At 41.4% G+C, this 16,226-nt stretch overlaps 1 protein-coding gene across 4 annotated transcripts in view; it reads right to left on the reverse strand.

The window, feature by feature from the left end:
- rnf111 (ring finger protein 111) overlaps positions 1-16,226 on the reverse strand; it is a 40,422-nt gene that overhangs the window by 1,916 nt on the left and 22,280 nt on the right. For 2 of the 4 annotated variants that reach the window (XM_030076845.1, XM_030076853.1), the window contains exons 4-14: positions 13,414-13,568; positions 9,222-9,416; positions 8,668-9,065; positions 6,503-6,761; positions 4,870-5,242; positions 4,636-4,761; positions 3,811-3,928; positions 3,048-3,128; positions 2,388-2,483; positions 1,996-2,082; positions 1,484-1,587 (exon numbers count right to left, since the gene is read on the reverse strand). In XM_030076845.1, coding sequence (XP_029932705.1) covers positions 1,484-1,587; positions 1,996-2,082; positions 2,388-2,483; positions 3,048-3,128; positions 3,811-3,928; positions 4,636-4,761; positions 4,870-5,242; positions 6,503-6,761; positions 8,668-9,065; positions 9,222-9,416; positions 13,414-13,568 — 1,992 coding nt within the window. The remainder of the gene's footprint in view (positions 1-1,483; positions 1,588-1,995; positions 2,083-2,387; positions 2,484-3,047; positions 3,129-3,810; positions 3,929-4,635; positions 4,762-4,869; positions 5,243-6,502; positions 6,762-8,667; positions 9,066-9,221; positions 9,417-13,413; positions 13,569-16,226) is intronic. The other 2 variants (XM_030076861.1, XM_030076868.1) reach the window with 2 other exon arrangements.

Below are 16,226 nucleotides of genomic sequence, written 5' to 3' on the forward strand. Positions count from 1 at the left end.
AATGTCACATAACAGATTGTTTTTGTGAAAAATAATAGTTTCAGGTGTCTTTTTAGCTCATTAGACAACTAAGTACTCCCACAAATTTCTCCTTCAAAAAAATTTGGCCTATTCTAGTTTCTTGCTAAAAACCAAATTTTGCAAGAGTGCATTTGAACATGTCATAATAACATAATTTCCACCCAATACTCATTTTTACTCTTTTTACTGAATAGAGCTTGAATGCATCATAATGCAACTGGATGCAGCTGCTAACGATAATGAGGAGCCGACAGCAGCTCAGTGAGACCTGGGTCTTTGGAAATTGTGACCCTGTTCCAACTCGGATATCGATCCTCATCCCTGTTCAGTCCTGACTTGTAGGCCGACTCTGATCTGAGGACACAATTCCCTGGTGTTGGTGTTTGGTTTCTGTCTCACATTCATCTGCTACAGTGCCTCCATTTACTCTCTCTAAATAGCATAACTGATATGACATCGATAAATCGGTGCATCCCTACTAACATCTGTCTCAGGCAAATACAGAGCAGTTCCTTCATGCTTTAATAACTGGCAAAGAAAGGCCATCTGCCCGAACAAAAACTGCTTGAAACTTGAAGATCAGAAAGAAAGCACATCTTGCCCATGTTTAAGTTAAGCCCCACTTCTTCAAAGCTGCCGCCTGTTAGTTTTAAGACTGATTCAGAAATTCTTTCATTCACACCTGAAAAACGTCCTCAAGGCCTGCTTTTGTAAAGAACCGCTCTCTCAATTGCATTCACAGTGACTGCATTAGAAACTGTGGAAAATCATTCTGAAAGCCCAAAATACTGGGCTCCTTTCTGACTTGAAATCCCAAATCTGAAGACAGATTTGAATAGGACCTAGGATTTTACACAAATTTGGCCCACACTGGACATCAGATTGATTCCAGATTTTTATTTATTTATTTATTTATTTATTTAGGACAGTGTTCTAAGAGAAAAGAAAAAAAAAATTAATTCAGATTTGTGTCACATGTAGCTAAAAAAAGAAAAATGCCTGTGACCACTCCACCTGCAGTGTGAACACAGCCATTGTGTGTTATACTGGTTTCAAATGAACATAATACACCCAAACTCGCATATAAATATTTATAATAAGTAAAATTAATGACAAAAAACATTGTAGTTTATTGGACAAAATGAAGGGCAAAAATCAAACGTGGAAAAAAAACTAAACAAATTTTGCACCAACAGAGGGCAGAAAATAATCTGTAAGAAATTAATTAGGGGAGTTATTTTAAAGATCTCAGCAGTTTTATAGTTGTATATATTTAGTTATCTTATTTCCACCACGCCCTGCAGATTACTGTACTTTGTGGTTTTGGAAAAGAGTTTCTAAAGCCTTTCGAGAGCACACACGACGTTCCACACTGACACACCTGTGAAAGCACGACTGAACTTTCAGTACACAAAACTACAAGCACCAAACATGCAAATGATCAAAAAGTGGTGTTATTTACCTGACATCTTCCCCTTCCTCCAGTATTGACAGGCAGATGGTACATTTCTCCTCCGTGTCTTCATCTGCCCCCTCATCTTCATCTTGCTTACCATGCAGCTTTCTCTGTTTGTGAAAAATGAGGAAACATCGCTTTAGATGTGCAGCATCAATCTGCAAAAGTTGCCTCAGCAGATTCATTACATAATTTCTCTTAAATTGAAACTGCTAAGCTAAAACACTGGTAACATTACAAATACACATTATGTTGCAATATGCATAAAATATGGCTTACAGAGGGGTTTCTTATATATGGAAAAAGCATTTCAACACAAATATTATGTTCTTTTTATGGACAGAGAGAATGGTCATTTTGTCCTGGCAACAGAACAACTTTCTATCTATGGTCTCTAAACTATAGAAGTAAATGTTATGCTAGAGCCGAATTCCCTGGCCCCCAAGGCTAAAGCTAACATCTACTGTACATGTGAGCAGAGACATGTTTCCAAATTGATTTGTTCATTTATTTCTCACCGATTCTGGGGTTGCGTGCATATTTTTCCCAATAGATGCCCATGCTTCAGGGGTTAACTGTTGGTCAATGTCTCTCTCCAACACCTTCTGTATTGGGCGGCAGGGTGTTAGATTGCTTATTTAGATACATTTGGAAATCTCTATGGTAATCTTTCCCCAACAATGTCTTTAAAGCTACAAACTCTGATAAAAAGGACACTACAGTATTCTGTAAAATGCTGGCAATATATCAGTCTTTTGAAACGAGCACAAAAGACCACTGTGCACTCTGTCCCAGAATAAACTGTTACACACATGCAAAAGTACATATCTACAAACTCCTTAAAATAGCATGGTCATGTATACCCGCCTATGCAAACATAGCTAGACACTTGCAAACACCAGATTCTCACCTTTTTGTACTTGTGTGGGTAAGTGCACCTCTCTATGGTTCCCTGAGAGGCCCCTCGGTTCACAGTCCCCAATCTCTCCTCTAAATGCAGCAGATCCTGAATGGAGGGAGTAGAACAGGCCCGCTGTGAGACGAACAACTAACACACACAAATATATACAAAGACACTCACAAGGGCGTACACACACAATTCAGCAGTCCCCTTTATTTTAGGGGTGAAACTCTTCTGTGACTAAAATTCAAGTGTGTTTTAGACTTTCTTTGACATATGAACCACAAAAGGAGAAAACCAATGATCACAAGTCCGCCATGCCAACTCTGAGTGCAGGTGCTGTGTTTAGTGTTTGTGTTTTTTTTTCTGTCGTTGCTGTATTCTGTATTTATTTTTACTGTAAGGCGACCTTGAGTGCCGTGAAAGGCGCCATAACAAATAAAATGTATAGTTATTATTATTATTATTATTAGTCTTGTGATGCTAAAAAGATTGTTTTGCATGTATGCATATAGTCTTGTAAATTCACATTCTGAAGTGTTCCCCTCCAAAATTTCTCATTTTTAACTTTAACACGGATAATGACGTTACCGTTTGGATTTAGGTTCATTTTTCCCTGGACAGAAACAAACGCTGGCAAACAAGTCCGATGCATTTTGAAAACCTTACCTCATAAGTTCTTCCAAAGCCAGTCATTCTAGATGAGATGTAACGAATGTGCGGGTAGGTCACTTCAGATATGCCAGTGTGCTGTGAGGGAGAATGTACAACAATTTAAAGACATTATGTTTTAGCCTCAGCAGGAATGTGACTGGCAATAGAGAAAACAAGCAGGAAAATGTGCGGAGCAGAGAGCTGACACTTGTGATGCGAGAGTTTCAGGCAAAAATGTAAATGTGGGCTGTAGTGCCACCATCTGGCCAACAGACATGGGCTGCATTGCCTGAGCAGTAAGAGTCCATAGGAGCCCACGTGCCAGCTACGGTATGCTCTAGGACAGTTACTGCCACTTTTAACAGAAAAAAACAATAATTTTCGCAAAGCAACGGGGCTCCTCTGCTTGCAGTGCTTGGACTCCTATATATGTGAAAAACCAGCTGTGGTGTAGCTGTACAGATGCTACGATGATCAGAGCACTGAAACATGTAGATGCTTCAGGAGCACCTATGGAAAAAACGAAATAACATCAGGAAACTGTCAGCTATGCATGGTTTGTTTCAAGGCCTCTGGATTTGTTGAGTGTGCACTTGAAATGCCTGATGAGCCACTATTAATTGCCAATGCATTATTCATGTGGCTCACGAAACCATCCTTGAAATAACTGATGTTATAAATAAGGGCCTAACATCATTAATCTAAGCCAGACTTCAAATAAAAGTGATTCTTTCTCATTTATGCTAATATATGCGTGTGTGCTCAGTGTTGCTCTCACCATGAAGGGGATGGGGAAGTGGTGCAGTCTGGGGGGAGGGTGGTAGTGGGGCAGGTGGGAGTGCAGGTGCCCTGAAGGGTACGGCGCCACAGTCACTCCAGCCTCTATGCCCAGCTCCCTTTGAACAAAAACAGAAATAGCAAGTCAGTCATTATAATATCAGGTCTGTCTCTACCACAAGTGACAATAACACCACAGAAACTATAGCGCCACACTGACACTGACTAATGTTCAGTTTGCTGATAACCAGCAACCCATGGATTAGGTTACAATTACAAATGAGGCTACACCCACAAAGAGACCATTTTTGTGCAACGTTTTACTTCAGCTTCAACCTTCTGTCCACATGAAAATGATGTTTTTGGTCACTGAAAACACACTTTTTGAATTTTTTAAAAACAGTTTTCCTGTTATTGTATGAATGGTGAAAACAGACTGATGTTACCGGTAATTCTGATTATGCAGTGATTTTCAACAACTTGTATTCATTTGTGTCTTTTAGGATGAGCTCAACTCTTTCTCTGTCAATATAAACTATTCACTGCTTTTATCATTCAGTTTCATTTTCCCTACAGTTTTGGACATTTTTCAGATGTTTAATTGTATTTTACACATGCATTTGTAGCTCTCTGGAAGGGCAACAAACTGCTTCAGTCACTCCTCAGCTTCTTTGCTCATGCTCATGTTGCGAAAACATCTGCGTTTTTGTGTTCTCATTTGGACAGAGAGATTTTGCAAAATGTTCCTGTGTGGACAGATTAAAAAATAAAACAAATGGATAAATGAAGTTGCATTTTGCCATGGCTTCGTCATTTTGATACTGACCACGCTGTCCTCTGCTCAGGCTGGCGAGGGTGGGATGACATAGTCTGAGGCACGTGGATGTGGTGTCCATGACCGTAGTTGGGGTGCATTCTGTGGGGGTGTGGAGGAGGACGCTCATGTGCTCGTCTGCAAGAAAAGGACCATATAAAGAAACGGAAGGTCATTTTGCGCTACAATAAATACTAGGGACAGGACTCGAGCAATCTAAGCACATGGGGTGATGGCAGCACTCACGTTGGGTGCTGCATCATCCGGCGCCTCTGGACCTCCATCCTCTGCAGCATCTCATGTTGATGGAGCCTCTGCACTGACGCCCCCAGCGCCGGCATATGGTGTGGCAGGGTCTGGTGGTCTGTAGGCAGGTGCTGGGCCAGTGGGGCACTGGCGCTGGAGAGGTGGTGAGCGGGCAGGGGAGGGGGAGGGGCAGGGGGCACAGTGTGGCCTGAGGGGTGGGAGGGCAGGGGCGTGTGGAATGGGTGGACAGGGTGGGGGATGACATAGTCACCCTGTGGAGGGGGTTGGGGTGGCGGTGGAGGCGGGGGATTTCCATGGGAATGGGGACAGGAAGAGGGAGGCTGATGGTGCAGGGAGCGTGCTAGAGAGCCATCTGAGGTGTGAAAAGAAAAGAAAAGAGGGGAGAAAGTTCAATTTTGTAACATCCTTTCTTGCAAAACCTCAGCATTAAAGGGAGGTTGTGACATTCTGAAACTTTTTTTTTTTCCTTTTTCAGGAGCTTGCCAAATTTTGTGTGTGTGTGTGTGTGTGTGTGTGTGTGTGTGTGTGTGTGTGTGTGTGTGTGTGTGTGTGTGAGGAAGGGGGGGTATGTGGGGGAGGGGGGGGTATTTAAAAAAAAAATAAATAAAACACACTAGCAAACTGTATCTATTTGCCCTCAACAAATACAAACAAGGCAGATACAGTTTGCTGGCATTGTTTAGCAGGAACTAGTTGCTCATGCTAAACTATACTGAATATCTATGTCAGTGTTTTTTAGAAAAAGCCGTTGCTGTTGACTTCTTCACACGCTGACGGTCTGACAGTTAGAGCTCCAAAGCAAACCCATCCAGCATCATAGTACTGAGCTGCTGGGAGACAGGGAGGGCTGCAGCAGAATGGAAACCTTACCAAATCACACAAAACTATCTGGATGGATAGACTGCACTACAGGTAAGTGGGAAAATGTCTTTTATTGCACTTTGGGTGAGCTGTTCCTGTAAACTACCAGACAAATATTGTAGTATTTATTCCTACAGGAAACAAAGACGTGGTGTTAGCTTTTCTTTCTCTAGCTTGTCATGCTAACAGTGCTTCAAAGACATTTCCTAACTGACTGAAATTTTGACATTACCATTCTCCTCAGTGATGTAACATGTTTCTGGCAAACAAAAACAGACATCAATTCAGGATGTCAAAGTATCCCTTTCATAAATAGTAACCTGATTTATTTAATGCTGCTTCTCTGTGCAGATTTCCCTGCAGCCTCTCAAACCACTGGCAGGCGGGAGGTGGCAGACAAGAGACTTAAGTGAGAAGAGAACAGGCATTTATTCCAACCAGCTGCAACCACCTCTCTTACTACATCCCCATCGGGGGGCCTCGCCACACTGCTTCACCCTCCATACTGAGCTATTCTGGGGAGAATGAGCAATAGCTCCTGCCTGCTATAGTTCCCACAGCACTTGGCACATTAGCCATCGGCCTCTGTTAATTACTATTAGCACCAGGTTTCAGTGGTGCAGCTGTTGGCATAAATTTGCAAGCATGGCTCTAATCAATGCATTTTCAAAATACAGCACTAGATTTTTCGAAGTAAAATCAAATCAGTGGCAAACGTCTGTCATTTCCACTTCTGGATGGTTGGACTCACAGGAGGGGTGCATGTAATGTCTGCAGGAGGACAGCTGGGGTTGCGGCTGGGGCTGGGGCTGAGCCACCATGGAGGAGTTGAAGGAGTCCGCCACAGTTGGCTGGCTGGGCCCAGGAGTGGCCTGGGAAACATAAGCTGGAGGCCGTGAGGTGGAGCCAGGGCAGCAGGGGTCAAAGGCCGAAGTGCTACCATGGAATCCAGCCCCGCTGCTTCCACCGCTCCGCACGCTGCTGTTGCTTAGGTCCACGGGCAGAGTTTGCTGTGGGAAGAAGACAGAGGTTTTAAAAAGGAAGATGGTGTGTTAAACCAGTACATCATGGTGAGAAAACATGATCTCCCCACACGCCATATAAAATCAACCACAATCACAATTATGCACTAACTAGATAAGCTACCTTTTTAGCATTGTGATACATCATTGTGTGCATTAATGATATTGATTAGGGGGAAAATTGAGACAGTAATTGAATACTTAGATTCCTATTTCCTGGGCAAATGATCAAACACTTTTTTCTTATCTTTAGTTTTATTTAGATTAAATAAAAATTGGCAAATATTTAGCCACTATCTCTCATCAAAGGCCTGATCTTATCAGTTACAAAAATGAAGACCTAAAATAATGAAAATGAGGGCACAAAAGAGCTAAAACAAGGGAATATATATATTTGGTGCTCTTAATTTAATCAAAATTGAAGCATGAGATCTGTCTCATACAAATGAAAGAGCATCTGATGCACGACATGTGCTATATCAAACTGTTTTGTTTTTCTGCAGCTGTTCCTATGTTTTGCATGTGAATCAGATTTAAAGATTTAAATATCTAGTTTAATTTTCCCCAAACAATTCTGCCATGCATGTCAACAAGTGCTGGGGCAGTTTACTTGACCAACAGAGGGAGGGTGAAAGGCGGTACTTGCAATACATGTCCTGCCTGAAGGCTAAGTGTGCACACTGTAGCTGTGACACATTAGAGATGGAAGTTTGAAATCATGGGAGTAGTACGTTGAACACTTTGATACATAAAACATGATCTCCTCACCTCATTCAGGCAGCATGCCTACTAACTTTAAGACACAGCTGAAGGCAGTTTCTACAGTTACCTCTCATCAAAGGGTGAGGAATTTTGCCCTGAGCTTGTGACATGTAGACCACTTCTTCATGACCCATTTCTGCTTGCCCCCAAACCACCATAAATTATTAAGGATCCAGTGTATTGAGACAAAAAGGGGGCGTAAAGGCTGATGAGAGTGCCCCTAACCTGACCCGCAGAAAGATACCCCATTACTCCAACTAAACATCCCTTCTTACATCTTAACAAGCCCGTTAAAAACATGCTGCACCACTCTGATGGTAAATACAGCACTTCGTATGGCAGCAGAACTGTAACAATTACTGAGGACCAGAGTTTGCTTGAAGGTAGGCCTCTAACAAGATCCTTCATACTCTTTATGCGAAGATCTCGGCTATTTGCAGGTTTAACGCCTATTTCAAGTCAGTTGTCAGCATTTCTACAAAATATAACGTGTGACAGTTTATGGCTGCTACTTGTGCGCTCTATCGCAAAGAAGCAAACAAACAGGAAAAACACCTTCACAGACACACCTAACAGGGACTCTGCGTGCGAAAACAACACTGTATGCAATAGTCAAAAATGATCTAACACAAAGGCTCCTGATTTAGGTAACGTAGGTAATGACACGAAACTTAGTAAGTTAATTGTAAGCACAGTAGTTCATTAAAGTCTACTGTCTCCCTCTTTAAAGCACCAAATGAGGACAAACCACTAAGAACATTTAATCATCAAGATAAGCTGTAATCTTGTTGTTCATAAACAAACAAAGTTTCTTTCATCTGGCAGGTGAACGTGTGTTTGGGAGATGGAAGCAGCAAGCAGAAGTGAATTCAAACAGCTACAACAGACAACAATAGGAAACACAACACTGAAACACGTAAGGGGGAAAAATGTCAGTTCCCACAGACCTTAATTAATACATTTTATTCATGAAATCCTTCCCTACATGATTACGCCTATCATTCCTAAGTTAATTAATGTTTCTTTGTCTCAACTGAGACCCAAAAGGTTCTGTAAAACACAAATGCAGCTGAGGATTATGACCACTGTGTGTACACGGTGTTGAGCGGCGCTGAGCATGGCAGATGCCTACCTGGTCGTGGTAATGAGTTGTGGTGCTGCTACTACTACTGTTGCTGCCGCTTACTCCGGCACAGGGTGCAGGCAGAGCGGTGGGTCGTTCCACGGGGCAGCTAGGCTCCTGGAAGGGCAGGGTGGTTGGGGGCTGCGGGGCTGGGTGGTGCAGGTGGTGGAGGAAGTGGTGGGCATTGCTGTGGCTGTGACCGTGACCGTGGCTGTGGCCGTGCTGCGAGCTGTTGGGTTGCTGAGAGGACGAGGCTTGCAAGCAGCTGGAATGGGAGTGGCTCAGGGACAGGTGACCGGGGGAGGGCCCTCCGCATGGAGAGTGCTGCTGACAGCAGGATGGGAGTCTGGGCATGGCTGTGCCTGCGCTCTCTCCAGCTGCACTTGACAAACTGGGTCTGCTGTCATCTGACCAAAGTGAGACAAACACAGCAGGTTAGCATTGTAAAAGACACAGGAAAAAAAGAGAAATAAGAAGCAAAGAATGGTCTGTGGTGACAGGAGGCAGTAAACAGACACCAGATAACACAGCAGATGGCATCACCACACCCTGTTCTGTCTTACCCTCAGTGGCGGTGCGGGCAGAGCCACTTGACCTCTGTGTGTGCATACTGTCAGGCATCGGGCCTGGGCAGCTAGTGGAAGGGCCTGGGGCATCATTGAGCTCTGAGGTAGAGGCATGATGGGAAGATGAAGACGAGGACGACCTGACTGTTTGAGGGTGAATGCTGCCAGAGGTGGTTGGCACAACTGAGAGATCTGAGGAAAAAACACAGAGAGAAGCTTTAAAAGGTGCTACATTGAAATGAGGAAGCTCTACGCTTCTATGCAACTATACAACTAAAAGAACACGTCTTGCAAACATTTTTATGTCAGTAATACATGCCTACATGTAAGCCTACCGTTAAACATGGGTGTACACAGTGGTATATTTGAAATGAAATGGCATGAATTCTTACAATCTGCATGACCAAAGTCCAACAGGACTACTGTCTGGAAGACAATAGTCCTAGTGTGGACTGTGTGCTTGTCTGCAGTAGCTTAGCGGGCTCAGTGAAGAGCAGACCTTATTAGCATTCCAGTGTGTGCACTCCATCTGCTTTTCATATTCACAAATTAATTTCTCCTCCTTTTCCGAAGAAATGCAAATACTCTAATATCTCAGCGCTCTACTCTTTTGCTATCAGTCATGGGCGTTGGCTGATAGAGAGTTACACTGAATTTATGCCTCGGGTTACAACAGCACCCTTCAACTGGTGTGCTGTGGAGAGAAATGCTAAGGTAAATAAGTACAGGACAACAGACAAATGTACACCACAGATCTCTTTATTTGGATCATTAATGAATGGACATTTGATATTCTGAACTCAATGCTTCAAGCCAAATAACAAACCCATTTTTCTTTTGCCAGGTGAACATATGCCACCAATCTATTAGATACCACGAAAGGGTCTATTCTTTTTTCTGGTGATTGTCATTGGCTCATTTTATGAGACAATATGTTTACTTCATAATACAGTATGACAGCACTCCCTCTCATGTGATATTGCTTTTATAAAACAATCCTACAAACACCATTTATCAGTTAAGGGTAAATAAAGGGGTAACAGATTATGATTTATTAATTTACTTTGTTTGACCCAAGTAATTCCATCAGAAGTCAAGCTACTGAATTGTTGCTAAGCACCACTTGAACAATTTCCTGACCACAAGCTAGCTTGCTATTTTATGGTCTACATATTACAGCAGACTAGCTCCTTTGTAGCAAATACACTTGTTGTTAGCCAGTGATAGCTTCATTTTTGCCTTTCTCCAATTTCCTATTTGTCTGCAGATTTGCATCATGAGGCATGAGATGAATGTCAATAAGCTATAAACACTTTCTTTCTTTGGCACTCCAGAATTTCACTATGAACATGAGGCTAATGCCACAGGTAACTAGGTACCAGCTTCAAGACAGATATTTATGAAGCGTCTAAGAACAGGGATAGTGATCTAGGATAACTGGTCCTGACACAGAATAACAGTCACTGTGATCTTCACAAGTCCAAGCTGGCCTGCCAAAAAATGCTCAGCAGGATTTCAAGGCAACAGAGACCCTTGCCATGGGCCAGCTTTGACAGAAGTGTACCCTGGTGTACTCTGATGTCTGTGCTAAGCACTGGGCTTTGATACCAGCCCATCTTGTTCTCCATGCAGTGTAGGCATTTTTCTGTTCATAGATGCAATGCTTTTTGGGTATTTCTGTCTGCAGAAAACTGCATGTCTTTACTGTTTTACAAATACATAACCTATTTGAATATTTTTATAATCCACAGAGAATGTAAGAAGAGGGCAGGAGGCAATATCTTTGCTGAATTCATTAATACAATTCATTTGAACTGCAAATGTCATCCATTTATTTGTGAGTTTTAACATTTATTCTTCATCTTCTTAGGAAAGAAAGCCATGATGTTCCCAGTCCTATTATTTAGCAATTCATACATTCATGTATATTTTTAGAGGGAGGCATGATGTAGAATAACGCATTAAAATTGTCATTAAATGGGCAGTATTTGCACTGAATGCCCTTTCTTAAAGTATTGCATGATCAGACAAGTAATTTGCATATAAATATTTTATCCTATAACTTTAAAAATCAGTTCAGTGTTTGGAGTGCTGCAATGGAAGGATGAGCAGAACATTTACCTTCCAATCAGTTTTATGTTAGTGTTTCATTCCTTCACTGTTCCTGCATTGATATGTGCTGACTGCGTCTTATTTTCCATGGATTTGTGTAATTATTTCAGCAAAATAGGATAATTGTTTGGTTTGGACATGCAGGTGAGATGCTAAAAGCCTACTACCTTTGGATAATATCATGCTGATTTCACATATCTGGCATAGTCTACATATAGGGACAGCTGCTTAATTTGCAACAGCTGATTTGTGTGCAGGACTGATAAAGTGTAAACTGAGAAATACGAGATGAAACAACAAGTCTGTGTGTAAAAGCACATTCCATGCATTCCACCAGTTGTACACACAGCTACGAGCTGATTATAGCTGTTCCAGTTGTAACAGCTTACTGTAACTTTCTCAACTAATTATTAACTGGACTTGGAAAATTAAAATTGAGACATAGCCATAACAACATAGAAGCACTTGTGACAAATACTCCATTTGAGATGATATTTTGGTGACATGTAATAATTTATCATACTAACAAAATTATAGTCAGTCAGTCAGTTATTTTTCCACTTGCCTGTAGAGAAGTGATGGTGAATTTGGAGGTTTTGGTGCAAATTTTGTGCAAGGACTTCACCCATACCTCAGGGGTTTAGTGAACTGACCTACCTAGGTTTGTTTTTACTCACTGATATGTAAATTGTGCGCTACTCCAACTGTGGTGGTCCTGGCTCTTTCAACTACAATCATTCCAAACAGTAGTCTGAAGTCAAATGACTATATGATGGGAACAAAAGTCCAACATTTATGTCATTATTTACTTTTTCTATATTTCTCATGCTTGTTCTGTGCCACACCAGTCACAACAGTAGCTAGCAGATGCTGCCTTCAAAAGCTGTGAGAGTTATTGTAAATAGGAGCAGAGTGCACTTAAATGACCTGATGCAGTGGTAAATACACATTGGGAAAGACAAATTTTATGAGTCTCAAGATGCGAAGTCCTCACTCTTGGTTTAACATTGAGGTGTCATGCATATGAACTACTTCTGCCCAATAAACTTAAAAACTGATGTGAATATTCTAATTTTCATTCTGCCACTGCAGCGAAAAGTAGCTCTCTCCCACCTAAAAAAGGCACAAAAATTCTGCTTTTCTATCAGGGTGCATTTTGTTGTTTCTGACCAAAAAGTACTTGATCACTGAACACGATCACTTCAACTTAACTGTTCCACAGTTGTAGGGAAACCAGAAATCTGAAGTGTGGATAACCAATATCATTTTGAAACCAACTTTCATTTTTGGAGCTCTAAACAACTGGCCACTTTAGGTTTTATGTTACACAAACATACAAACTTCAGCAGTGTTTCACCTGATATGAGGCTGAACAGGTTAAATAGGCTAAGTTTTGGCTAAGATTTGCTTTATTTGACAGTCACAGTGGAGAGAGAGGGGGGATGACATGCAGCAAACGGCCTGAGGTCAGATTCGAACTCAAGATGCTGCAATCAGGACTCAGCCTTAACACACGGTACACGCTCTTATCCAGTGAACTACCAGGCACCCCATAAAAAAAGCTTTAACCGTACATATTCAGGGAGAAGATTTGCTGATGTCACAGGTTTGAGAAGTTTGTGAGTGACTCTTAAATAGCACAGTGCTACATAAGCATTTTTATTTAGAATTTAATATTTTTTATTCTTTACTTGGGAGGTGTTTTTGACATTTTCTGGCTTTAAAAATGTATATATAATCTTGGAATATATCAAGCGTTTGTCACAGAGAAACACAAATGATGTGTGTGCAGCTTCTCTAGAAACAAAGTTAATGCCTCATCCCCATAAAATAAACTTTTACCCATAGGACAGCCACTCCTAAGCTCTGTAGCTGCTCTATAAAGATTTCTATCACAGGCATTTCAGAAATTCATAGTTCAACAAGGACCTGAAGAAAATCCTCAGCACATATACTGTGGTTAAATAATTTAACGAAAAATCTAAACTCTTAGCTAGAAGAAGGAAAGGAAAACATTAAGCAGAGAGACAGTTAACCAATATGACAGACAGAGAACGTGTAGTGGGTTTGATCTTACCATCCTCATCCACAGTGAGGTCCACCACCTCCCCAGCACTCTGGCGCAACGGTTGGATGACGGTGGAGAGCCGGTGGCGTCCGCGTGGCTCCTGGAGCCGGGACTGAGAACAACTGGTGGCCCAGATCCTCCCGAGACCCCCGACTGAGCGAGACCTGCGGGCATACAGACCAACAACAAACCATTACAGTTCACTGCAGCCAGGGCCGTCCCAAGACATTAGGTGGGAGGTGGGGCGGCAACGGCAAACAACCATTAGGGGGCCCATGCGATTTACAACGAATGGATTAATGTAGATCCAAAGGATGGACAACCTTAAAATATATTATTTCAACCTCTGAACAAAATTCACTGTCATTTTTGGGGCAATTTTTTTTAAGTAATGTTCTTGCCAAAAAAAATGGGCATTTTTAACCCTTTAAGCTGCCGCCTCCCAGCATTTTCCAACGCCAGGTCCATAACTAACAAAATCGACGAACTGCGCCTGCACATCGCATCCAACAAGTGTTTCCGTGACTGTTGCATTTTTCTGATATCAGAGACTCGGGTATTCAACTAGCAGGTTGCACGATGCTTTCTATTCTGCCCTGCACCGAAAGTACTGGGCGCTAATTTTGTTGCATTATTATACCGTATATGATTGTGCAATGACAATAAAGATCTATCTATTAATTTTTGTGAAATAATTGTAAACATACAATTACAATAATTATAAATGTAGTCTTATGTTTTTTGTTTCTTTTCCACTAGTTTTGATTTTATGCCTTTTATGTTGTTGTTTTTTTTTTGTGTCTGCAAATTTAAAATCCATTGTAACTTTTTAGTGATTTCTTGCTAATTTTAGAGGCATTTCTTGCCAAGTTGCTCATCACCTTTTTTCCTATGTTTTTGAAAGAGAGCAAGGTAATCCGCTCAGGTTCTGGTTCTGGTTAATGCATCTGGCCCCTAGTCTTGCAATGTAGTGAGCACAGCAGTTTGTGTAAGATGTGTGCAAAAAAAAAAAAAAAAAAAAAAGACCATTAAAAGTTGATCTGCATGATCATTTGGCAATCTGTGACTGAGCTCAGCCTTTGTGGCAGAAGAAAAACACATTTAAATGCAAAGCAATGCTTCAATTTCAATACAGCAATTAGTCCATTCAGTCATTTAAATCCACAAGTGCAACATCAGCAGGCCCGTTCCACATAACAAAACCAGCGTGATTTGATGACATGAGCTTTCAGTGTGTGTGATGCAACATTTTATGTGCCTAGAGGCAGAAACCAGTGAATCTGTTTTAAATCAACAACTGAATTTTGCATCAGCAATATTTATAAAAGACTACATAAAATGGTTCAGTCATTCTAGCTCAGAGGGAAATGCCAGCCAAGAGAGTCCAACTTAATCTAATCTCTGCCAACCATTTAAAGAGCAGCGAGATTCCTGAAGCAGACATCAGCAAAACATGACATCACAGACTCACAGGATTTAGTTATCTTATTTTGCAAACTTTATTATGAGATTGTACACCTCAAAGGTATAAAATGTTCTTAATGCCATCAAAGAAACAGTGTTTTCTTATCATAGAAACTTAAATACTTCATCCTTAAGACAAATTAAGTTTCATTTTCACTGTGCCAGTGGGAAATATGTAAGCTATTTACGGCTGAACACCTGCAGATCTTAAATTAATCTCAGTATCAATCATTACCTGTATTTTTTTCCTCTTACATTTTTTTTCTGGTTGAAAGGGCCCTGAAACAGCAGCGAGATCTTCTAAAGGGTCAGACATGCAAATCTGTGGTATCAACCTAATTCTACAATAGGACCTGCTCAGTGCAGCACACTTTTTTTATGCAGGCAAAACCCATTGTTTGGCCATGACTCAGCTGGCTGTCGTTGCAGAATTAATGTCATTCCTTGTTGCCAAACTTGAACCGGAACAGACTAGCACAATATTTTCACAGCGTTGTTAATCACATATTAACTTGTGTGGCAGTAAGCCTGAAGCATGTAAGTATTACAAATGCTATTATTTGTCATAGATCCCTGTACGAGTGCCTCTGAAGGGCTACTATTTTGGTTGCAAATGTGAGCAAACCTAAAATTTTGCAACCTGGAAAGAACATTTGGCAACACTGGCACACCTACATGTGATTGTTTTAGAGCATTTGGAGTATGAGTATTTCCTCTGATTTGTTCTGTTCTCGACAATCAAATGTACATTGGACTTTGTTTACTATAAAGCTGTTTGCTTCATTTGACAATCACAGTAGAGAGAAACCGGAAAGGCAGGGGAGAGAGAGGGGATGAGATGAAGCGAATGACCAGAGGTTGGATTCAAACTCAGGATACTGCGATCAGACGTAACACCTGTTCTTATCCAGTGAGCTACCAGGGCGCCCCATGAAGTTGTTTTTAAGTGGCTTCAAGCTAACCCCCTTTCTGAGGCTTGTATTCCCATGCTGCATGTAACATGGGAATACAAGCATTTCAGACCAAATTTTCAGCAGCTTTTAAGTTTATCTTACCTTAATCAAAATGCAATTGATGGAGCATGTTTCTCTTTGTTCTATTTCTACCACTTACTAGTACTGAGGAGTATGACATGGACTTTTCAACCTACAGAACAATGAAGTGACAGTAAGTGTAGGCCTCTTAATCAGGTCTAAATGTATGTCAAAGTGTTCAAGTGGCAAAAAGTGCTGACAGCCTGTGCTGGTCCTCGTTGCTTTTGTAAAGTGGGCACCAAATCCGCCTCACTTTGGGAGCTGCTGGAAAACATGGCTGGAATGTAAATAAGATCCAGCTGACATGATGGCACAGCAGCTAAC

Source organism: Myripristis murdjan, chromosome 3, assembly GCF_902150065.1.
Source record: "Myripristis murdjan chromosome 3, fMyrMur1.1, whole genome shotgun sequence".
NCBI lineage: Eukaryota > Metazoa > Chordata > Actinopteri > Holocentriformes > Holocentridae > Myripristis > Myripristis murdjan.